The sequence below is a fragment of the Sebastes fasciatus genome, chromosome 9 (genome assembly GCF_043250625.1).
Source record: "Sebastes fasciatus isolate fSebFas1 chromosome 9, fSebFas1.pri, whole genome shotgun sequence".
NCBI classification, from domain to species: Eukaryota; Metazoa; Chordata; class Actinopteri; order Perciformes; family Sebastidae; genus Sebastes; species Sebastes fasciatus.
The window spans coordinates 24,747,130-24,772,122 of NC_133803.1; the positions used below are offsets into that span (position 1 = coordinate 24,747,130).

Consider the following 24,993-nt stretch of genomic DNA (forward strand, 5'->3'; position numbering starts at 1 on the left):
GTGTTAATTTTGGCAGCTATTTTAGATTTAGTCTTAGTTTTATGACGAGAATGCTCATTAGTTTTAGTCCCATTTTAGTCATTTTTATCCTTCATAGGTTTAGTCTATTTTATTCGACAACAACTCAAAACATTTTAGTCCAGTTTAAGTCACCGAAAAGTCATAACATTTTAGTCCAAATGTTTTCTCTCTTAATTTTGTCAGCTATTTTTTTAATTTAATTTTAGTCCTGTTTAGTCATCAGATTATATTGAACATTTCTGTTATTTTATTCAAATTTATTTCTCATAACATTTTGTGTTATCTGATGAAAAACACAGGTTGAATGATTAAGAATCCAGCTATACAGTTAGTTCCAGTCCTCCTGATGATGCACGGTCCAGTCACACCCACCCACCTGTTATGAGAGACAATCCGCTCACCCAACATGTAAAAATATGCGTTACTCAACCACCCAAACCCGACCTGACCCGCAAACCGCCAACTTTATGCATTATAGTAGCACAGTTGTCAGGACTGAGGTGTGAGGCAAGAAGGACAGAGACGGACTGAGCGAGGGGAAGACAAGGTGGAAGGTGATTTTGGTAAAGTTTGTATGTTTTTAAACTATATTTTAGTCTCGTCCTTTTTCCTCAACGCTATTGCATGTTTGATATCGTCACCGTCAGTGTTTAATGACGTTGGTGCCCTCTCCTCATCGTCTCGTCTTAGTCATGGAAAAAGAAAAAGGTCGTTGACGAACATATTTCGTCATAGTTTTCGTTAATGAAATTAGCACTGGTATGCACTAAAAACCCATGACATAAGTCTGCATAAAGGCCTCAGAAATCTGATGAGTCCACAAGCACTTACAGTGGGAAAACCCTGATCCTCCAGAGATTTAGTGGGAATGCATCATCTGTGAGGACGAATATTTGAACTATCACCTCAAACTGTACCGTTGCTTAATGGAGCACAGGAAGAGGTGGAGTGAGTCCCATCCAGAACCTCTAATCACACCATCAATCAAAGTAGTTCCCATTTTCATTGTTATGTTTGTACCAACAGAACAACACAGTGCGTAATTGCTTTTCAAAAAATATACTTTAATACAGACATTTTTTATAACCAGCGTGCATCTATGACCTGTAAACCCATGTAAATCAAGACATGACACAAAAAACATACAACAGAACAAGTCTCGACATGCCTTTTGTAAGTACAACACAAGTGGAGCGGCTTGATATTCAAGGTTGGGACGTGAGAAACAGGAGCTTTAACCCATCTATACAATGTTGGAAGTGTTCCTTCCTCTTATCAGCATGCAGTGTGCAGTCTGTAATCCTTGCACCAAAATGTAACACTGGCAGGTTTGTTTGATTTATATCCTGTCTGATGTTCAAGGTGAAGTCACTACTTCCAAAAGCCCCTAAAGTACTTACCTACTGTATCTACGCCTATAGATGGGTCTGTGCGTGTGTGTATGTGTGTCAGTTGTGGGGAGGCTTGGGAAAGGTTAAATGAATTGGTTCTAACTGGCGAAGACAGTGTGTGTGGATAGTATGAGACGCTGACCAGTTGTGATATTAATGCATGGATGTTAGCTCAGGTAGGAAGTGCTGTGGTTGCAGATTTTCCATCCATGATTTCTGCTGCTGGATTCTTCACAGTACCTGTTTTATTTGTTAAACCAGTGTATTACTACACACTGAAAGCTGAACCAAGATGTGATGGACAGGCTGCTTGGAGCATTCACATCTTTCTGTTAGCCCCTGGCTCACTAGGAGATCTGCAACCACAAGGCTGCTTGCCTGAGCTCATGTTCACGCATTAATATACCTTAAAAGATCAGAATTGTCCCTGTGAAAAGTAATGTAGGACATTTATGACATGACACTTGTTATTTGACCTTATACCGCAGACGTGCAAACAGTTCAAGGCGTAGTTCATTGTCACTTATAAGTTTGGCCTTTTCTTGTCTGTTGAAAAACAGTTTCCCACACTGTGGTGGTTGTACACTATATAATCTGAAAATGTTCATACAGATTTTGCATTTTACAGCAGCACAGGTTTGGGGGGGAAAAAAACACATTTAAATATTTTACTCTGGTAACCAAGAGGCTACGTGTTTGCAAGTATGCCTTTTACAATTTGTGTTTATACAACAATCAACCCTGATTGTATAGACCCATTTGCAAGACAATTTGGAAGTGGTTGAGTGTAATACTGGTAATGCCAAAAAATAAATACAGAGAATATAATTAAAGAGGGAAAACATTGTCAAACAACATAGCTAGACCTACTGGAATTTAGCAATTAAGCACAATGAGACATGTTTTTTTTCACTTTTGCAAACAGCAAATTGTGACAGACCTGGGAATAAGGCTTAAACATTTTAACATCAATAAATGAAGTAGTTATTGTTGAGACATTTTTGAGAAATTGGAAATATCTACTGGTAGCTAAACTGCATTTTACATTATGTTCCTCTTAGTTTGCAAGGAATTCGGGTTGCCTTCTGCCATAAAATAGGACATTTCTGGATATGACAGATGAAATTTTAGTAAGAAAAATCACTTAAAGCTGCATTAATATATTTGTGTCCATTTGGGGGCAAATAAATGCCAAACTAACAGATACACAGCAACCACCATATTACACTGTTACGGCTAATGTGTTAGCAAACAGTTGCCTACTTGCACTCACGTACAAAGACACGTTGGAATATTAGCATTGGTTTGAAATTGTGTTTCTGGCCACCTCATTAATATGTCTAAAATTCATTCTCCTTTTATGTCGGTTTTGCTCTCTATTAGGACTGTCAATTAAGGCTGTCGATTTTTTGGTTGTAGCCGGCTCAGTTTTAAAGCTAGAGTGAAGATACTGGTATCATATGAAACTAGAAAACCCAAGGAATCCATTGCCATGTCATACAAGCTTGTCGCGAAGGAGGCTAAATAATGCTCCAAACTTACGCTACATTTTGGCGAGGAAAAACTGGCAAGTTGCCTGTTGGGCTTGAGTTTGCCATGTTATGATTTGAGCATATTTGTTATGCTAAATGCAGTACCTGTGAGGGTTTCTGGACAATATTTGTCATTGTTTTGTGTCGTTAATTGATTTCCAATAATAAATATATACATACATTTGCATAAAGCAGCATATTTGTCCACTCCCATTTTGATAAGAATATTAAATACTTGACAAATCTCCTTTTAAGGTGCATTTGAACAGATAAAAAAAATGTTTGATCAAACGCAATTAACTATGGACAATCATGCGATTAATCGCGACTAAATATTTTAATTGATTGACAGCCGTACTATACCAAGTGAGAACAAATATCTGGGTCTTCTGGGTAAGCAAGGATTATTTGCTAGCTGCTGAGTTGGCTGATGATTCTCTGTGATTTTAGCAGTATGAGAAACTCTTTCACAACACACCGAGGCATTTTGTCAATCGCTAACACATAAACCTATTGATTAATGCAGGTTTAAGTTCCATAGAGGTTATCTAAAAAATTGTAGAGTTCACAAATAACGAGGTTCATGAAAAATTAATGTTAATTCTGAGAAATACCGGTGTGAGATTGAAGCTGACCTGCCAGTCGTCTTCACCATGGTCTCATGTTGTTATGCTACTCATATCAAGGTATCACAATTCATTTGGCAGTACAGATGCATTGATTCTTAAAGATGCTAAACAGACCAAGGCCAAACATGATTGGAACACACACTCAGTACATTGCAAACAGACACCATACTGTTACTTCTTTTAACATGGTGAATCACTGTGCAGCATAGAGAATACAACAGTGTTTTGACAAATATCCAGTAATAGTGAACAAACATGCATCACAAAGTCAAGTAGAAGACATTTTAACGCACTACATCTACTGTAGCTAACGCTGACGTGTTCAGCTGTGTGACAGTATTTAGCTTTAATATTGCTGTTGACCTGTGCTTATGATGGCAATACTCATTGCTTTTGTACATGGCTGCTTAGCTAAGCCACTCTTGTGCTATTATATTTATTGGTGCATTGTATCATCACAGTGCCTATCGAGAGCGTATCATAATACAGGCAGTGAACTGCAATCTGTGAGTGTGTGTATGCATACGTGTGGTGTATACTGTATATGTGTCGCTTGTAGCTCTATGTGTTTGTTGATCCCCTGCTGGCACTTCATAAATATGTTGTCCTCCTACATCTGCAACAGCGGCAACAGGAGACTGGCATCTCCGAGTCCCATTGACCATCCTCGCTAAAGATGAAAGCTTTGACCCAAGCCGTAAACTAAAGTAAAAGTATCCAGATTCAGAAGGTTGCTCCGTCCTCTTGACGAGCGGAGATGAATGAAGATGCGCTGCCAAAGCAAAGTACTGAAACAGCATAGAAAAACAACGCTTTCTCTACAGGGCCGCCATCACGGCTTCAAAGGAGAAGGCGAGGGCGAGATGAAAGGCCTGGATGCATTGTGTTATCTGAAAAAACTGGCTAGCCCTCAACTAACTGATGTCAACTTTTGCATTTTTAGCAGTCTCTTTTTTCATTAGGATATGAAGGCAGACGCTATCAAGTCGAATCAAGTGCCCTCTAATGTGAGCTGTGCGATGATAGTCAAGAGAACGTCCAAGATAGTCTCCAATAACTGGACAGAGTGGCCGGCGAGCAAATATTTACGAGATATCTAGCGGATAAAGCTTTGAACATTTCTGTCTGTACAGTTCCTTCTTGCCCCCTCTGTTGTGCTTTTTTTAATCGAACATTGAACCGAAACATGCTGGAGCACAAACCTTTTTCTAAAATTGTGCTGAAATCATTTGAAGTGTCTCAAAAGTTGACCCTCTGTTCTTCACACCGTACCCTCCATCACCCCAACAAATTAAAAAACTTTTATAGTTCTGTCATTGTCCAAACAGTTTTTTGAAACACGCTGTATGTCGATTACAGAAGGTTATTATGGATTCTGGGGGGGTCAGAGGATAGTAAGAGAACACCTACTGGGAAGAGGTTTACGGTTACATTGGACACACTTTGTTCTCTGGGATGGGCAGCTGGACGAACGAGCCACAGTCGGTTGGAGAATCGTCAGACCTGGGCGACACAGTGCAACCCACGGGGATCCGGGCAGCTATGGCTGACATTTCTCCCGTTTGACTCTCTGCAGTAATTCCAGGTCGCTCTGAGGTCTGGTTCATGTTGCTCTCTGGGATTATCCCTATGCCGCTGAAGAGCTGGATTAGGCACTTCCTGAACTGGACAGAAAACGAGAGAATTAAAAGAAATTAGCTTTATTAAAGCTAGGGTTGGTAATACTGAGAAACTAGCAAGAGTACACTGGATTTAAAAAATGATCCAACCGAAAAATCCAGCTCAGTGTTGCCAACTTTTTTCCAATGAAAGTAGCTAGCAGCAAGTCCTTAAATCTCTAAATTGGCAACACTGACAGTCTGTCCGTTTAGGCCACCCTCCAAAGCCACTCTCCCCAAATCATCATTATGTACGTAAACATCATTCGAGCTGAATGAAATGATCAGACGGGCTTATAACAGTCCTGCGATAGCCACAGCATCGGTCACTGCTTTGCACAATGTGCAATTGTGTCTGCATTGCCCTGTGAGACACACACACACGTACACAATGGGGGTGACAATGCCTGTCAATAGTTGTTCTTGGAAGAACATAGCCATTTTTACCCGGTCCTCACTAATAGCCCCACAATCATTGGTTTCCACATTACTTTGAATCTAAAAACACTAATTGACCTTTTTCAGAGTCGAAGCTCCCACTCTGTGAAGCCCCGGGGAGAAATCATGATTCGTGACCCTTAATGACCTGTCTAATTTAACACGCAAGCCTCCTGACTGCTCCCCTCAAACCAGTAATGCTTTCAAAGAGCGGCAATAACACCTCTGTTACCCTGTGATGTCACGAAAAAAGCAAAAGGCTACAATGTCTGTGGCTTTTGTTCATGCTGGGACCTTAAATGTGCTTACACCTTGTATAACTCTTCCTTTGAAAGATATAGCTTTTAAAACAGTCCCGCACAAGGAGTAAGGTCATAAAATGGCATCTTAATGTCAACATGAATAGCCTGAAACACATTATCCCTGAACATCTACAGCAGGTACAAGGGATGTCACGAGAACCGAAACTTCGGTGCCAAGTCAAAGGCGAAATTTCGGAAACATGACGGTACTCTATTTTCTACAGTACCACAGGTACCATAGGTACTAGGGAGGCTTGAGACTAACGCCGTCCCGGGGACGATAGTAAATGTGTTTGGGATGCAATAAACTCACTATCGACATGTCCAGGGAACGCACCCTATTTTTTCCCTGATAATGGTACATTGTGAACATCAAATCCACGTTGAATTCGGGAGGACGAGAGCTAGTTAATGTCAGCTCTTTGCAGGACAGTGCTGTTTACCGGCTGCTAACAGCTAATGTACTAATATTAGAAAACTTTCTGACTACATGTCACACGACAGACCACTAACTGTCCATTACGTCATATAAATCGCTACCAGTTCTAATTCTGTCCATAATGTTTCAGGGTCTTTGTTTGTTTTCTTTGTGGTGTTGCAGCTCTTCCGGTTCATTTGTCCTGTTGTGGGTTTACTGCATGAGGAAAAGTGACAACGCATACCATATATAGACAGCATTTGTTTGGCTGAAGTCTGAAAGTAATTATGGCAGTGTCACTTTCACTTTGCTTTAGGAGTACAGAGTGCTTACATTGTACATTTTCATCTTGTGAAAAATATCCAAGGGCACAGGCATTGGGGTCGTGATGTTATTAGCCCTTAGGTGTTCTGCTGCCATCTGGTCAGTGGTGCTTTGGTGAAATGCAGGTTTGGGATATGATGGGAGTGTAAATATTTCAGTCGCTTTCAATGAAGCTTTTGAGGTCTCTAACAGCTTCATTTATCGCACAGATGCCCTCACACAGTAAGCTCAACAATGATCTTTTATCTCAAGCTGGAGCTCTGTTGAAAGGGCCTGTGTTCCCACGATCTGTTGGCCATTTGTGACCCCAGAGGTCACTTGTTTGATTACTTATATCATCTGACAAAATGTGAGCATGAAAAGTAAAAGACACTCTCTCTCTTCTAATGGTGATCATGGTTTTACTTTGGGGATTGCATTTGTGCTTTCGTGCTTGGAGTTTTTGCAAAACTCAATCTAGGGCAGGAGGAGGAGAACAAAGTACATTTTCTCAAAACAGATCAATAAAGTTTCCCTTTCACATCAAGGCCCTTGTGGGCAAAACATTGTACAGTAAATCTTTTCAAAACAGTCCAGAGAATTTTCTTACCAACATGCTCTATATTTAGGTCTTTACTATTGATCAAACAGTGTAAGCCTCATTTGAAACCAGTAAACTACTGATGGTAATACCAGTAGACGTGATAAATTGAGATTTCTAGAGTGTTCTTTTAACTTTTACCTTTTGACCTCAGAGATCCCAGGAGGCTGTCTCCCTCTGAAGTCGCTACTCTAAGTAGCAGTAGTCATGCATCATGGGAATCCCCTGAGACTCTGGTTCACCTCTCCTTGTTATGTAACAAGCCAGAGAGTGAGAGCTATCACAATCAAGCACTAAGAGGTCAGCTGACTTCTATAAGCACTAGCAGGTTGGCTGAAGCTGCTTGCTGCCCTTATTAACATCCAGTCGATGTGTTAGTGGAGACACTGGCTGACTCATGTAAACAGCTCAAAAGTGGGGCAATCAGATGGACATGCTGACTGAATGCAGCTCCCTGGCAACGTTGGTCTGATCAAGGCGTCGTGACAAGCACATATACGTATAGCAGGACTTCTATATCCTATATCTAAAAATAGATCACTTTAAATTGCACTGTAGGCGTATTTGGTCATGTTTGTCATAACTGGCTTCGACAGTTAAAATGTTCACTCTACTGGCAGGACTATAAAAAATCTATTAACATTGCATGTTAACATGAAAAGGACATTACTTTAGGAGACTTGTAAGTGTAAATAGAGCTTCACGGGACAACTTTGTACAGTGGCGACTCCAAACTGCAGCAAGAGGTAAAGAAATCTGACGTGACATCAGTAAATTGGACACAGCATGCTTGTGTTTACCGGAGATACAAAAGAAGTAAAGTTAGTGAGTCCAGCCTTCTAGGAGCAGTCAGCCCTGCAGGGCATCAGTGTTTTGCTTGAGGACACTGTTAGGTCTATTTCTGCTTTTGCTGAAGAGTAGGATGCTACTGTTTGGACAAGTCCCACTCTGTGCATCATGATGCATACATCATTCACATTCATCATAACTGCCATTAAGGCTGGACATTTTTTTTAATTATTTTATTCCAATCGTTGAACAGGCTGGCAAGCTTTTGAATACGATCACTTCATGCAAACTTTGCTTGATGAAGTCATGAAAATCGTAAAATGTGTGCCGTAACTCGGCATCACAATTTTCCAGCACAGTTTAGTCGCCACTGGAAAAAGTGCTGTTTTATGTCCTGTAGGTGCAGTTAAAGCAAGTCGTCAGCTAGTGTGCAGGTTGATGGAAATGACAGTCGCCAGTGCAACAATCAAGAAATCCAATCTGCAGCCTTTAGATTACTCTTTTGTGAGCATGCATGAACGCTTTATTTGCAAAGGCGCATATTACATATGAGTATGATGAAAAGGGAACACTAATCAAAATGCATTCAACTCTTAAAATAAATAGCAGAGCTGCATTTTAAATCATTCACACCACAGCATGTTTACATTAAGCACACCACAGTCAATGTAGTGGAGAAGGGGGGAATGCATGCAGTGCAGTGTGGTTACTCTATCTGAATTTCATGACATTTGCACAATGCAGAGACAATAAGAGCCATCCATTTTGTCCTGTTTTGTACTCAGACTCAATAGGATGTAGTCTGCCGTGTCTCCACTCTAAAACTGATGATTTATGTGTGTACACTACACAACATCCAACAATGCACTCTCTGTGGATACCCTAAAATACAAAAATTATAAGTAATGAATATGATTAGTTAATTATTATTTTTATTTGATAAAAAAAATAGCCTTGATGGAATTGGACATGGCCTGGATGGAAACACTGCAGAAGCAGATGTGTCTTACAGTCAGTGTTACCACTGCCTGAACTGTTGAGCACAGCTGCCTTGTACAAAGCACTTAATTAAGTGTCCCGTTAGGCTGTCACATTTCCCAATTAATAGGTTGTTAAATCCAGTTATTTTTATCTTTGGTGGAACACTATTAATCACCAGTAGACGTCACAAAGACGTTTGTTTTACAGAGAAACTGCCAAAAATTGAAATGTGGCTTAAAAAAATTCAAAAGGAATCCATAAACTTACAGAATGGCCAGACTTTCCTTTATAATGTGTTTAAGAACTGCACATAATCACTCTTTTCTACTGGCTGCTGTCATATAGTCAATATTTGTACAGTCAATAATGATTAGTCGAAGAGGGTGTCTCACTTACACTGAGCGAAAGAGCTAGACAGCACAACGTAAATGGCATGATAAACTGAACGCCTCACAAGCATACCATAGGTGGCTAATGTATTTTTTAACAGAGCCATGGACAATTGTACTCTCTGGGTTTCATGTTTCATTTATTCATAAGTCATGCATTATTGAGAGACAGGCTAACACCCAACAACAGGAAAAAAAAACATCTCAGTATTCTGCAGCAGCTTTCATCGACTGCATACACTGACATGTCTCAACTCTGGCAAAGGAAGGAATTTACCTTCCCTCTGGACTGCTATAACTAGTCTGGTACCGGGCACTGACAAAAAAAAATACTTGAATAAACCACGCAAACAGGATCGAAATGGCTGAATCAACTCTCAGTTACCTGTTTGTTCATGAAGACGTAGATGATTGGGTTGTAGACAGTAGCTGTCTTGGAAAAGAAGGCGGGGATGGAGGCCAGCCTGGGGTCGAGTTCGACTGTTGGATGGAATGTGACCAGTATGGAGAAGGCTGCGTACGGCGTCCAGCCCACCATGAAGGCCACAATCATCACCACCACCATACGGGTCACCTGCCTCTCTGGCTTCTTGGCAGTGGCCAGACGACCATGAGATACCTGGAGGAAACGGAGAACCATGACTAGCTGTATAGTACTTTGTAATTTAACAGACAGTCTATTAGGATATGAACAAAAATGTTTGTTTTATTTCATGGCTGATACTTATACTAAATTGTTTTATTTTAGTACTCCAATAGCTACGGAGCCCCGGAAGGGACATGGAGGGGGAAAAAAACGAAGGTTTAAAAAAAAAAAGGTGTACTTCTGCAAGATCTCGCAGAACTTAGGTCAATGTAAAAAGACAAACATAGGTCAGTGTACTTCCGGGTCAGTCTGGCACAATGGAGACAACCACAACAATGGAGCGCACACACCTGAGGGAGAGGTTTGATCAGGCGGGGGGTTGATCCCGGACCGCACCACCTTCCCGCCGGATCAGCAAACTTTCTGTTGCTGCCATTACACAGGTTAAACCCAGCGCCCTCGCTGTGACCCCTGGCGTTAGGATTTGAGCTGGCTGAATTTGAGTGGCTACAGCCACTAATATTGGTGTAACAAACCATAGTTCCAGTCCGATCCATGAGTCAAAACCGCGATACGAGCTGAACCGCGAGTTTGTGATCCGTTGCACCCCTAGCCGCAAACTGAAGGTCCGTCTCCCAGAGCTGCCGACCCGGCGAAGTAGTCTTCTAGCGGCAGTGTGTGAGGTGGAGGGGCTGCGGGTGCCATAGCTAGCTAATTCTTGTCTCATTTGTGATCTAATAAACAGTAAATTCATCAAATTCAAACTGTAGCTGTCATAGGGACCCTAGATGAAAATTGTTACGAGTTTTGCGAGATCTCTCTTTTTTCAACCTTCGATTCTTTCTTCCCTCCGTGTCCTTTCCAGGACTCCGTAAATAGCCGATGTATCCAGCTTAAATTTAAACATTTTCATTGTAAAAGAAATATTTAATTTGCGTCTCACATAATCATGAGCCTTTGAAACAACTCTTAGACTACCATGAGACACCAACAGCTTCAGACAAGCCATACTAATGAGTTTCTGTGTTTTAGGCAGGTCACCAGCCACTCTTATTCAATGGTAGAGGTCTCCCGGATACGTTACTATGTTAAATGAAGGATTGAATTACTAAAATAAAATGAAAACTCCTCGGGGAACCTTTAATTTGGCATCAATATTTCCCTGCACAGCTTGATTGTTACTGATAGAGCCCTTATTGCACCTCTAGTCACCAACAATTTACAGCTCGACCCCTATTAAATGGGAATTTGCCCATTTTGAATGCAACCTAGATTAAATAGTCTTCATGTCCCACTTAATGGCTCCAATACGTGGCCTTTAGAGTGCTCTTTTGTCTGAATTCATGAACAATCATTTATACAGCAACTGCAGCTACATTTCAAAACCACAATATTCACATTACAGCATGTTTACTACCATGGTCGAAGAAGTGAGAAAAGGAAGAAGCGTGCCAGGAACATATGACTAAATGTGCATTATAGCAGGTTTTACGTAACTTACATCAGCAGCTACTGTATGACTGGCCAATACCTGATATTTCCAGTAATAAAATATCCAAATCAGGGTAATTATGTGCAGCAAACTGGTGTAACTTGGATGTGGATCTTTATGATTATAATCCTCCCATCAGCACACTACTGACAGCACTTTCCCTTCTGGTCTCTGCTGAACATGTCTCTCTAAACATATTGGAAAATGTTCAAACTAAAATCGATGTGCATTAAGCAACCACCCATCCATACCACCAGCCCCCTTTGATGTTTCTGATTAGCTTAAAGAAATGATTTGACATTTAGGAAAAACACATTTTACACATTTCCTGACCATGACTGAAAGTCTGAGCTGCATTTATAAATTAATAATTTCCTTGTGTGTCGTGATAGAACTCATACCGACCTTCCTGAGCTTCCGCAGGAGCTTTCCATAGCAGAAAAATATTACTCCAAGAGGCAGAATGAAACAGGTGGTGAAGAAAGTGATGATGTAGCTGTGATCGATCATGTTGGTTGAATACCTGTTCAGAGGTGGAGAACAAAGACATTCACATTGTATGAGCTTTAAACTGGGTCAAAAAAACAATAGAATACAGTCTTTTAACAAGTAATGTTTAGTTTAAAATAGATGTGGCTACATTTATTGAACTATCGATCAATATGCATACAACCGAAAACACACCCAAACCATTTGTTTGAGATCACTTGTGTGTCCCTTTAAGAACAAAATGGTTAACAATCCCATAATTTGCCAGCAATGAGCTGTCTGTGAAATGTCATTTTGACATTCAGATTCTTTTATCTGGCGGTAGAGAAAGATGACAGTTGTACACCTCATTTGAGCTTCAGTTAAAAGGGAAATTTCACAGCTGAGACCAATCTCTGTAACACAATTAAGGTTCTGGAGGCCACTTATTTAGTCTAATTATGCCATTTCCATACTGCCGCCAAATGAAACAAGCTCCAGATTAATGTGTAAGGAGCTCCCTGGCAGACAGAGTGGTGTGTGTACAGTATGTGCTTATTTTCATGCAGTCCTTATTGAAACAGGGAAGTGTGGCCTGCACACATTAGTGATGGATTGATTCACACCTCATGAATTTATTGTCATGTGACACACATGCAAAATAGTACTTTGTGATGCGTAAAGATTTTTCTCGGTTTCTTCAAATTGCTGTTTTTGAACAAAACAAATCATTCAGGCAAGTGGGCAGTGCCATGCTTTTGTTAACAGACAGCATAGTTGTGAGGGGATTTGTTAGATATCTGATAGAAAATAACTCAGGTACGCTGCTAGAAATTCTTGTCCCGTGATAGCAGCTCACTTGAGGCTCTGAAACTGGAATTATCTGTAATCCCTGATATGTTCTAGGACCCATGTGCAGCTTTGGGCGCCCTGAATCATTCAGACTTTCTCCCTTCATTCAATGCCCTTAAAGGCAGAACATGAAAATGCAATTTCTTTGCTTATTTTTCTTGTAATTGCACCCCTACAGACAGTCATGCACCCATTGGTGGTGCTCAAGTGGCATCACCACATCTGCTGTTTGTAGTTTTATTAAAACATAATATACTCCTGTGTCATGCCATGCCATTAGGTTTGTTTCTATGGTCCCTGCCACGTGCAGAGAAATCCATAACAACTTGGAGTTGTTAGCCCCTCCAATTTGAAGGTCTTTGGCGTGAAGATGTACATAGTTGCATTTGTTCATTCAATTCAATCAGCAGTCCAATTTCAGGTGTATGACTTAATAGGTCAGAAAATGCATCAAACTAAACCGATTGAGCCTCTGCGTCGAACTGAAATGTATTAACTGCTGAGATGAAGAGTTGAATCAATCACTGTGTTGATTTGGACAGGGTCAAGGTACTCTATACCTTTAAGGTATTGACTGAAATAACCTAGTACAAAGCAGTATTGAACTTTTCCAGTCAAACAATACCTGCAATTGATCCTTTTTGTGCCCAGATCTAGAAAAAAATACCATTTGTATGGTTTTGATTGCAGACAATTACCGCAAGCGTTCTTCGATTTAATGCAACACGTGATTGGCCCACTTCCACAGCAGCTACAATGCATACAGCCAGGATTGCCTGCCTGCCTACAGCATTGTACACACGGAGATGTCTGAGCAGCTAATGGTGCTAGAAGCTAACGGTTTTACCCTGGGAGGCCAACCGAAGGGTGGGCGTTATGTTTCTGAAACAATGCGGTCCCACCACTGTTGGTCGGGGGACAGCGTTAACGGCAGTAACCGCTGTATGAGCATTGTGCAATTCAGCAGTGATTAGCTAGCCAGTGGGACACACACAGCGTCCATTCCCATGATGGGTATCAAATGAAGTACTATTGGTATTGGTATCACTTTAAGGGTACTGGTGTTGGTACTGGTATCGGGATATTTTAAACGATACCCAGTCCTACTGTTGGGAGAAGGGCTGAGACTCTCCAGAGTGTGCAGTCCGGTTTTTGCAGACGGGAAAGCAACAGTGCCAATCCATTCTGTCTACTACTACTGGCTAATATGACGTCTTTAATAATTTATCCCCAGAGCCCGTTTAATACCGGGTTTCTGTACCTATCGCTTCTGGCCACTAGCTAACAAATACTAATGCTAGAATAAACTCTAATTTAAAACACACAAAGTTGAATTTCAAGCCAAAACTAACCTACAGCTATTAAAATTGGAAAAATTTAACAACCTTACAACTAAAAATCTAAATTTAAAATCGCTAATTAACCTAGTAAATACTATAAACACACAACTATAGCATTTACACTAATATAACCTATGCTAACCGTACAGTCTAACCACTCTAAACTCAATTCACACATTTGCTTAATCCACTCTTCACTAATACTCCTCTCCACAGTCTGCCGAGTCGGATTGGGAGAAGTTGATTTTATAGGAGGGGGGATTGGTTGGTGACCAAAACTGACACCATTTACGTCACCTGGCATCAGATCAGCCAATAGCTAAATTAAATTGCAATAGCTGGGTCTCAACCAGTAGAGGGCAGTCACTATGCATATTTACAACACAATTGGTAGAATTCAAATACTTTGTACTAAAATGTAAAGATTTGGACCTGAATCCACCAACAACACTACTAAATACACATATACATTGGTTTTCAGCTGAACATAGTGGTATTGGGGTTTAGTTACTCTTTAATGAGCCACATCAGCATATCATCCAGACAGCATTTAAATCATCTCCAAGAGTGTTGTCGCCAGCCAAACTGTCATTTTTGGAGGCGTAGCGCATGAACCAGTCCAGTCGATTCTGTCAAACAAATCTAATTAGTTAAAAGAATCACTCTTCCCACCACCAGCTGGTGTTTCACCCGTCTCATAAACAGCCCGCTTGACTGTCAGAGTGAATCTCCTCATTTAAACTGGGGAGCTCAGTTTTGCTTCACATTTGAAAGTTAAGCCAACGCTGACTTTTTGGGACTGACTTTTTTTTTTTACACTACCACTGTGCGACACCAAAATATGAAATGTTTAAATCCTACACATGGTGGCTTTCAAAATATGAACAAACTTATATTCAATCAGTGCTGTTTAGCTGCATAAAATCTCACATCAGCCACCAATCTCACTTCTTACAGAAACAGTGGAAGTACTGAATACATATTTTATGTACATTTTACAAACTTCCTACATACTGTATGACTCCTTAATTTCTAAAAAACTATGATAAAAATATAAGTCAGCAACCTTTCAACAGTGAAAATTTGGCTAAAACCAAAACTATAATGAAAGTCATTATAGTTTTAGTCAACAAATATGTATAATGATAATGTGAAAGATAGACAAATGATCTATTTTATTGTCGTCTTATTTGACAACCTGCATGTGTCTGTAGAATTACCCAGGAAGTCCAGGTCCAGGGATTCTGTTTGTGTCTTTGTAATAAATGTCTGAAACAAAACCTGAGTACTGAGGGGGATTTGGAAGAAAGTCAGCAGCCTAGTAGATGTGGTAGATTTTATCCAAACACCTCGCCAAGGATACAGCCACCTACTGACAACTCTTCTGCACAATCCTTCAAAACCTTGCATGTGTGCTTTTTAACATTCCGACGCTGTCCAGTGCTGAATATCTGCATGCATCCAGAGATAAAAAGATGCACATAAATGAGGCTTTTAAAATGCATCAGGCTGTGCATGTGGCAACACCCTGGACCTCGAACACCTGGGCTGTTTGCGCTCCTGCTGTTAACCAAATGTTTTCTGACAGTACTCGTGTTGTGTGCAGCCAGAGGTTGAGCGGGTTATCTATGCGCCGGGTATCTCCATAAGGTGATCTCTTAATTGTATTGTCTGAACCATTCATTCCCGCCGCGCTTCATCTGATCTTGGTTCCCTTACAGGGCTTGAGGCAAACACTCAGCCCCCTATCTGCACGCCTTTGATCAAAGGCAGCTAAATAGCATTACCCAGATGGCACCCTGAGGGCCAAGGTCAGAGCTGGCCGGTTTCTTGACTTTTTCCACGAGACACATTCACACAGTGTGAGCTAATACATCTGAATCAGCAATGAAAATCTGAGTGTGGAATGCCTATAATCTTTATCTGCTCGTGTGTGAGGTGTGTGGCAAGAAAGATAATTAATACAGGGTTATCTATGGGCTGACGGTCAGGTTGAAACACCTTAAGGTTGAAAAATGGTATTAAGGTTAAAGCTTCAGTCAGGAACTTTGAGCAAATATGATATAACGTTATTCATCACTATATCCGTTAGTGCACGAGACAGATAATCTGTGAATAAAACATGTTCTTCTGCCTCCTCCTAGTGCTCCTAATGGCATTTGCCTTTACACCGCGCTCGAACCAAAACAACCAATCAGAGCCGAGCAGTCTCTGGGCAGCTGTCAATCACTGCTAGCGAAAGTCTCAAACTCCGATCAAACGGTCATATTTGTTAGTAGTGTGTTATGTACACTGTATAGTGTATTGAGAGGGGACCCCTCTTAACTGTTACACCACCGAACGGCATGCTATATACAGCTCTGTGTCGATGTTCGTGTGAGCTTTTGCACCCGAATGCTGCCTATACGTGGCTAGGGGATGCAACTATGTAATGGCAGGTGTATTGCTCAGGACCCAAGGGAGCGCAATGTTGAGGGTGAAGTTGTTTGGATGAGTGGTTCTTGAGAAAGCTGCAAGCAGCAGCATCAGAGGCCGAGCAATCGGTCCGTTACGAACAGGCACATATTTTGAACGGGCACTGCACTGGTGACAATAAAGCCTGAGTCTTGAACCTCGTTGTGCTGCCCCCTAGTGGTCGAAGGTTTAAAGTTTGTTTTTTGTTTGAGGTTAGGAAAGCAGGACGTGATTTCAGAATACATTTTTGCTTCTTAATAATTATAAGGAAAAATGTGTGTTTGTGCATGCACATGGTGTGAGAAACAAGTTTGCTTCTCACAAACCACTCAGCGACTTTGTGCTTAACAAAAAACAACTATTTATTCTGTATCAAAAACAATTAACTACAGCCTTCAGTATCAAAAGGTAACTTCAGCCAAATCACAAAGAAACATATTTCTCACTTACTACTCGGTTTTGTGGCAGGATTTTTGAAATGTTGTTCTCTGAAACTTGTGCTGCCATCCCAATACAATGGAGGTGAATACCATTTGTTTGTGCTGATCAAAGCACTAAAAATGACATTTGAAAAATCACACGGCATTATTCCAGAAAAAATGTCCAATCAATAATCCACAAACCTCACTGTCTGCAGTTTTCATTGGGTTGATTTCTCAGTTACTGAGAAATTGCAACTAAAAAAAACATCCACAGTGAGAAAATATGTTTTTGTGATTCAGGTGAATGGACCCTGTAAGATCAGTTTCTTTCAGTTGTCTGACAGTTTAGCGCTTTGTGGGTTACAGAGATAAGAAAATGCAAATTGCTCACCAGTCAGGCTCACAGGTGGTTCCGATCTTGCTTATAGTGTATCTGTTCCATCCCAGCACCGGAGGGAAGGTCCAGATGAAGGAGAAGGTCCAGACGAACAGCAGACCCAGGATCGCGTGCTTTGCTTGCAGTCGGATGTTCCCCAGAGGCCGGCAGATCACGAAGAATCGTTCGAAGGACAGAACGGCGAGGGACCACAGGGCCACGATCCCTGAAGCAGACAGCGAAAAGGTCAGTGTGGAGGACACACACCACTAAGTCCTGGAATTTGTTTTTAGTTGGGCTGTCAAAGTTACGCGTTAATGCAAATTTGTTTTAATGCCACTAATTTCTTTAATGCATTAACGCAACTTGCGTTTTTTAGGTTATAGCAGGCTCATTTTAAAGCTAGAGTGAAGCTACCGGCATCATTTGAAACTAGAAAAACCTAATGAATCCATTGGTACCAACCATGGCATACTAGCTTGTCGTGAAAGAGGCTAAATAACGCTCCAAACTTAGGCTAAACTTTTTGGAGGGAAAACTGTCATGGTCATTTTCAAAGGGGTCCCTTGACCGCTGACCTCGAGATATGTGAATGAAAATGGGTTCTATGGGTACCCACGGGTCTCCCCTTTACAGACATGTAGTACCTGTGAGGGTTTCTGGACAATATTTGTCATTGTTTTGTGTTGTTAATTGATTTCCGATAATAAATATATACATATATTTGCATAAAGCAAGCATATTTGTCCACTCCCATGTTGCTAAGAGTATTAAATACCTCTACAAATCTCCCTTTAAAGTACATTTTGAACAGATTAATTTGCAATTAATCATGATTAGCTATGGACAATAGTGATTAATCTCAATTAATCATTTTAATTTGAGCAACAGCCCTAGTTTTTAGTAGCTATGATAACAAATTTTCATTTGTTATCTGACAGTAATAAACCTGAAGAAATTGATTTCTACAATACTTGAGACCATTATGTGCATAGTGTATTTGCATCTCTTTTACATTGCTCCCCTCTTTCACGGGAGTGTGAAATTTCATTAGTTTCTTTATATCTAGGCTTTTGGAGCTTATCCTCACTGGGAGGCGTCCCAGTATATAGTGTAAGCACATTTCTGTTTTGACATAGTATCTCACTTCTGTAGTGTGCAGAGGTAAAAGTGGCGGTGCTGTTGCTAGAAATAGTTTCATCATCCAGGGTTGGTGCATTAGACTGCCTCCTAATGGGCTAAAAAAAGCTGACTTTAATTATGGTAATAAGTCACTCTCACAGGCCGGTTAATTACCTATCTCTCCACAGCCAGGTACTCCTAGTGTCTGCCTACTAGACTCGACTGGAGAGGACAAAGGAGAGGGGTGGGAAACCCGGGTGTTCAATTATGTCACACAAATCCAAACAAGAGCCTCTGCGAAGGTTCACTAATGCAATTAACCCCAATACGTCAATGCTGTTTTTGTAGCCTTTTAAAGTGGACTTAAAACTGACCATCAAAAGGGATGTTTTCTGGAAAAACGTCTATTGTTTTTACCCAATAGGTTTGAATGTACTTATCTGTGAAGCACAGGTGCACGTATAGTGGAAAAACTAAAAATAGGCACAAATAGAAAGCACTGTCACTCTGAGCGGAATATTAAGTAAAGCATCCATATGCATAAGGAAGAGCTAGCTCAGCTTAATCACTTTATAATTTCATCACATATACTATAAATATACCCCCCTACACACACACACACACAAACATACAGAGGTGATCGGATGCAACACAGCTGTCAATCACTGAAACTGCCGTCAAGACTGAAATTGAAGTGACTTTCCACCACAACTCCCTTGAAGATGTAAGCCTCACTTCAGTGGGCTATTGATTGGCTTCCACGACAATAATTTAGTACGACAGATGGCTTCTTTAGGCGCCGCGCCGGCTTCTCGTCCTACTAACAAAACGTGGTTTTGTGTTGCCCTGCATTATTTGTTTTCATACACTCGGTAATCATGATTAATAGTATTCTTTTGTGTGGTAATTCAATGCATCGCAACAGCCAATACACCAGGGTTCACCATGCAATAGGTCCATTAACATTCAGATCCATACATCATGTTATCATCCTAGTGTACTTAGATTAATTCATTGTCTTGATTTTGTTGTTATTTAGTATCAGTATCAGAATGTAAAGACTAATTTCCAGAGTTATATGAATTCAGCTAACACACAATGTAATGCAGGTCAGGCAACAATCCATATGGGATATTGTGACTCATAATAAGGACCAAAGCTGTCTCATTAAAGGGATAGTTTGGGTGTTTTTTTAAGTGGGGTTGTATGAGTACTTCTCCATAGTCACTGTATTACCTACAATAGATGATGGTCCGCACACCCCTAGTTTGGAGAAGCAGACAGGAGTTACTGCATGAAACCAAAGCGATGTACTGCTGTGGATGGGGCCGGCAGCAAAACATATTTTAGCCACCTAAAAGAAAGACTCACCTAAAAAAATCAAAATCAGTTTAAGTGTAGGCTATATTTAGAATAATTTTGTTTGTTTACCTTGCCGTGAGATAGCTATACGGTCTATGTTTCCGACGGGTAACTGAAGCTGTTATCGATGCTCTCACCAAAGCAACAAGTTGCTGGTCTACCGCTGCCTCGATCGGTTAGTTTGTTTGTGTTATTGTGTGACTTTTGTTAGTTCGGATTCACCAAAGTCACACCATAACACAAACAAACTAACCGATCAAGGCAGCGGTAGACCAGCAACCCCCGTGATCTGCGAGGTACAATTACAGTTTTTTTCAATGGAGTCTGGTTGCTTTGGCGAGAGCATAGACGGATACAACACCTTCAGTTCCCCGTTAGAAAGGGCTGTCTGACAGCAAGGTAAAGCAGTGAAAATATTCTTAATATAACATACACTTAAACTGATCTTGATTTTTTTAGGTGGGCCTTTATTTTAGTTGGCTAAAATATGTTTTTCTGCCAGCCCCGTCCACAGCCGTACATTACTTTGCTTCCATGCAGTAACTCCAGTCTGCTTCTCCAAACTGGGGGCGTGCCGACTATGGATAAGTACCTCATACAACCTACATCAAAACACCCAAACTATCCCTTTAAAGTGCCACAGGTTAAACTTTTTTAAGTGAAAGTAATTTGATAACATTCTCAGAATGAGACTCTTTATTCTGCTGCGGGCATTCATGATAAATGATTGTTTGCTGTTGATAATTATTCCGGCAGTTTGACTGTCTGTAATAAAGACATCCTGTGACTTCTTGTGTCGCTCCTCTGTAAGTTGTCCAAGTTGCCAAAATGGGATCACACAAACCTTGTTACCAAATCCAATAAGGAATCTTTGCCTGAGTCTTGTCTTTTCTCTTGATTTAATGTATTGTAGCCCTCTCACCACAGTCGCCAAATGCCAAGGATCCCACTTTGGGAACCTCTGTACAGCTGTCCACTTGTGATCGGATCACTGAGGACGCATGTTAATACCAAGTCTGAACAGGGAGCTTCAGTAAGAGACCAATACTCTGACTTAGTTAAAAGTTATTGGTGGTCACGGTGCTGGTAACCTACTTATGACAAGTCATGCACTGCAGTGTGAGAAGGCTCCTGAGCATGGTTTTGAATTCTGCCTTAAAGTCTCACACTGGGTTTTTGTCACTGATCCTGTACAGTCTGTTTTTATCATGGAGGTACACCATGAGTTTATAAAAAATACCATAAATCAGACACTATAGTGACTTTTTTTTTTAATGTTGAACTCAATGAAGTTTCCTGTCTTTCATCTTCTTTGACAATTTATAATAAGATTTCACTTTGCACACACTAATATCCATCATCCCAATCCGCTTAGGCTCTATAGCCTTAGTTTGCTATAATGTGCTTCATAATGCAGATTACACTTGCAGAGCTGCATTATGGGGGTGAGCTTTAAAGAGAGCACTATACAAGCTGGAATAGATTTGCAAAATTAATTTCAAGAGCAGATTAAACAAGAAAGTTTTCTTAATTTAAAAGCCCTGTACAATCACTCCTATGTGGTTAATATGATGCCTTTGCTGAGCTCTTTAGATTGTACATTTTACTTACTTTACACATATAATTATAGCAAGTATGTTTCTCTAACATAGTAAAGGATTTCTTATTTTACATCAAGATGTGATTACTCAAAGAATCTACAAAGTTATTGACACCCTGATCGTAAGTCAACTTTTTCATTCTGGCAGTGGAAGCGATTTGTCACTTTTTTTTACCTCCCTCCCAGATGCCCCTAACTTATGAACAGATGTTGAAGTCAGCTCTGATGGATGTGCCATGTGGAGCAGTTTCACAGTCATCACACATCTTTGCAATATATGTATAAAAAAAAAAAAAAAAGCTCCAACACTGACACCTACAGTTATGGAAGTTTATCTTAAGCAGCCCTGCAATTATTACACTGATGACCCTGAGACTTTATTAGTAGTTTAAAGGTTGGAGAAAACAGCTCCAAGCTGAACTTAATAGTTCATATTGCAAGAATGATGCATGGTCCAGTTGCACTGAAGAGCTGCTACTGTCATTGAGCTGTTTTCGACCAGATGTATCTCAATAATCATAATTTGCACCTAGGGCTGTCAAAATATCAGATTTTCACTACACAATTATCGCGGCAAAAATAATTCACGGTAACGATATCGCGATATCGATAGAACATTTAAAAAAAATTAATAATTATCAGTCAAATTCATCTTTAACTTTGTTTATTGTGCGTTTTGTCTCTTTTTTAGCAAACGAATTTTAAAAAAAAAAAGCTCCAACACTGACACCTACAGTTATGGAAGTTGTCTTAAGCAGCCCTGCAATTATTACACTGATGACCCTGAGACTTTATTAGTAGTTGAAAGGTTGGAGGTTTAAAGGTTGCAGTTATCGTCAATACCTATATCGGTGTTTTTTTTTTACCTCCCTCCCAGATGCCCCTTATTTATGAACAGATGTTGAAGTCAGCTCTGATGGATGTGCCATGTGGAGCAGTTTCACAGTCATCACACATCTTTGCAATATATGTATTAAAAAAAAAAAAAAAAAAAAAGCTCCAACACTACAGTTATGGAAGTTTATCTTAAGCAGCCCTGCAAATTATTACAATACCAGTAAAAAAAAAAAAAAGGAAAAACTTACCAAAAAAAGTGACAGCAAACCCCTCCAAGACACAAGCCCACTTCCCAAGGAAGAAATAACCTCTAGCGTTGGCCAGGAAACTTATTACTCCACCGGTGAGGGAGACCAGAAAGTCAGCGATGGCCAGATTCACTATGATATAGTTCAGCGGCTGTCTGAGTTGTTTGTACTTGAAAGTGACAAACATGACGAGGAAGTTCTCGCTCAGAGACAGCGAAGTGACCACGAACATGAGCACAGCCAGGATGGTGAAGTTCCACGGTGCGATGTTCCTGATGGGTCCATTGAAGGGATCATCTGTGATGGGGAGTTCAGCTGCCACAGTGTAGGACACAGCGTTCACTGACAGACTTAAAGTATCCATTGTCCATGCCCAAGAGTGCAGGCTACTTGCTTGGAAAAGAAAAACCTGTCTGATCTTTTTTTTTTCCTCACACACTCACAACTTCATGTGGAGTCGCTCCTGGATGTTAAACGTGGAGCATCCTGCGCGTCCTGCTGCTGGGACTCTTCTTTTGCAAAGTTTTGGTGTTGAAATCCGCGCATATTGGAGCACTGGGAAGAGAGGAAATCCGCTAGAAATGTTTGAGTTGAGCTGCTGGACATGCAGTAGTGGCGCGGTGCACGATGCACGGTGTGCGTAAAGGCGATGTCTTGAAAAAGCGCCTGGCAGCAAGTGCACGAATGACCGATCAGTGGCATCTTGGAAGCTCTTATATAGGCGGCTGCTGCATCGCTGCTGCTGCTGCCCTCCAGGAGAGGCGACATGTGCGCTTCTTTTGCGCGCTGCGGACACTGATAATAATAATAATAATACATTTATTTACATAGCACTTCTCAAAACAGATGTTACAAAGTGCTTCATAAGACAATGAAAGCAGATAAATAAAGTAAAAGATATGGTAACTGTTAAAACAGAACATCAGACAATAAAAGCATGATTTAGGAAATTTAGGAAAATTTAATTAGAGTATATGTATGGCTCAATAAGGAAGCTGATTATTAATTGATTTATGGAGAAGGGGTGGGATTAAATAAGTTTATACTTCTTCTCACTCCTTTTCGAATATGTAAATCAAGGCATCAAGTGTTTGACAATTTATTTTTCTTATGCTTTCCATTGTATGTAAATACTACTTGTTTCTGACTGTCCACTTGTTGGTATGATTATTCTTTTTCTTTATATGCAGCTTTGAGTGATATGTGTCTAACATCTGGATGCTCAATTAACCTGGAACGATTAAATCAAGCCATCCAATCAACTTGTATCTGCACTTTTGTGCAGTTATGACATACAAGTCTTAACATGACTGGTCTGCCTGCTACATAATAATTACAATCAATAGCACTCCTGGCTGCAGCTAAATGTGTCATCAAGAGGTCAACTCACATAACAGGCTGCTGGGCTTTAATTGTAGACGAAGACCCCCCACCACACCACACCACACCACACACCACCACTACAACCACCTGCTCACTATTCATCTAATGAGCTTTAAAAAGGGACACACTTTACCGTGCAGTTTCTGTCCTGTCTTTCAAAAGTCTAAAAATGTTTAAAGAAAAAACAGAGCAGGTGATCCATTGCACTTAAAGTTATAGGATGGCTGACTGAGCGTATATATTGCTTCGCTCTGCACCTCACATCTTGCAGCTGCACTATACAACCACACACCAGTCGTAGAAAAGTTTGTACAATGAGCACACGTTCTGAAACAAAGACAGAAATCAGCACCTGACAAATGCATCATTTTGACACACTGGGTCATCAGTGAAATGGTTAACAGTTACATGAGGTAAATACGCTTTAAGATCGGAGGTTTAAGCGGCTATAATTGGTCAGGGAAAGGTTATGGGAAACACTCTGAGTTCACTCTGCCCTCAATCCTTTCACCATGCTAATTCCATTTTTGAATGCCGTCTGTTTGTAAATCCTTAATCCACATAATCATTTTGCTAAGGAGAAAAAAATGGTGCCCTTTTTGTGTACAAAGAACATTATCAGCATTCAAAGGCACCATTTCACTTAGTTGAAACTTTTAATGTCTCACTCAACAGCATCTACAGTAGTTGTTTAGGGGACTGCAGAGAATTTCTTTATAGCTTACCAAACGGCTTCTTTCAAGACAGACGGGAAAATATCTAGTGCTACTTGAAGGTGTGTATCATACTGAGTTGTCAATAACTCCAGTGGCCTGTAAAAGAGGTTATGACCATGAGACTTTATTAGTAGTTTAAAGGTTGGAGAAAACAGCTCCCAGCTGAACTTAATAGTGTTGCAGTGATCATATCGCAAGAATGACGCATGGTCCAGTTGCAGTGAAGAGCTGCTGCTGACATTGAGCTGTTTTCGACCAGATGTATCTCAATAATCATAATTTG

The 24,993-nt window shown here is 40.5% G+C and overlaps 1 protein-coding gene across 1 annotated transcript; it reads right to left on the minus strand.

Moving 5' to 3' along the window:
* Positions 1-1,113: 1,113 nt before the first annotated feature.
* On the minus strand, positions 1,114-23,306 carry valopa (vertebrate ancient long opsin a). The gene is made up of 5 exons (XM_074646881.1): positions 22,612-23,306; positions 17,458-17,668; positions 11,936-12,053; positions 9,838-10,071; positions 1,114-5,237 (listed from the first exon to the last, which is right to left on the minus strand). The coding sequence occupies exons 1-5, from the start codon at positions 22,973-22,975 to the stop codon at positions 5,001-5,003; spliced, it is 1,164 nt and encodes a 387-aa protein (XP_074502982.1). The 5' UTR covers positions 22,976-23,306; the 3' UTR covers positions 1,114-5,000.
* Between the last annotated feature and the right edge of the window lie 1,687 nt (positions 23,307-24,993).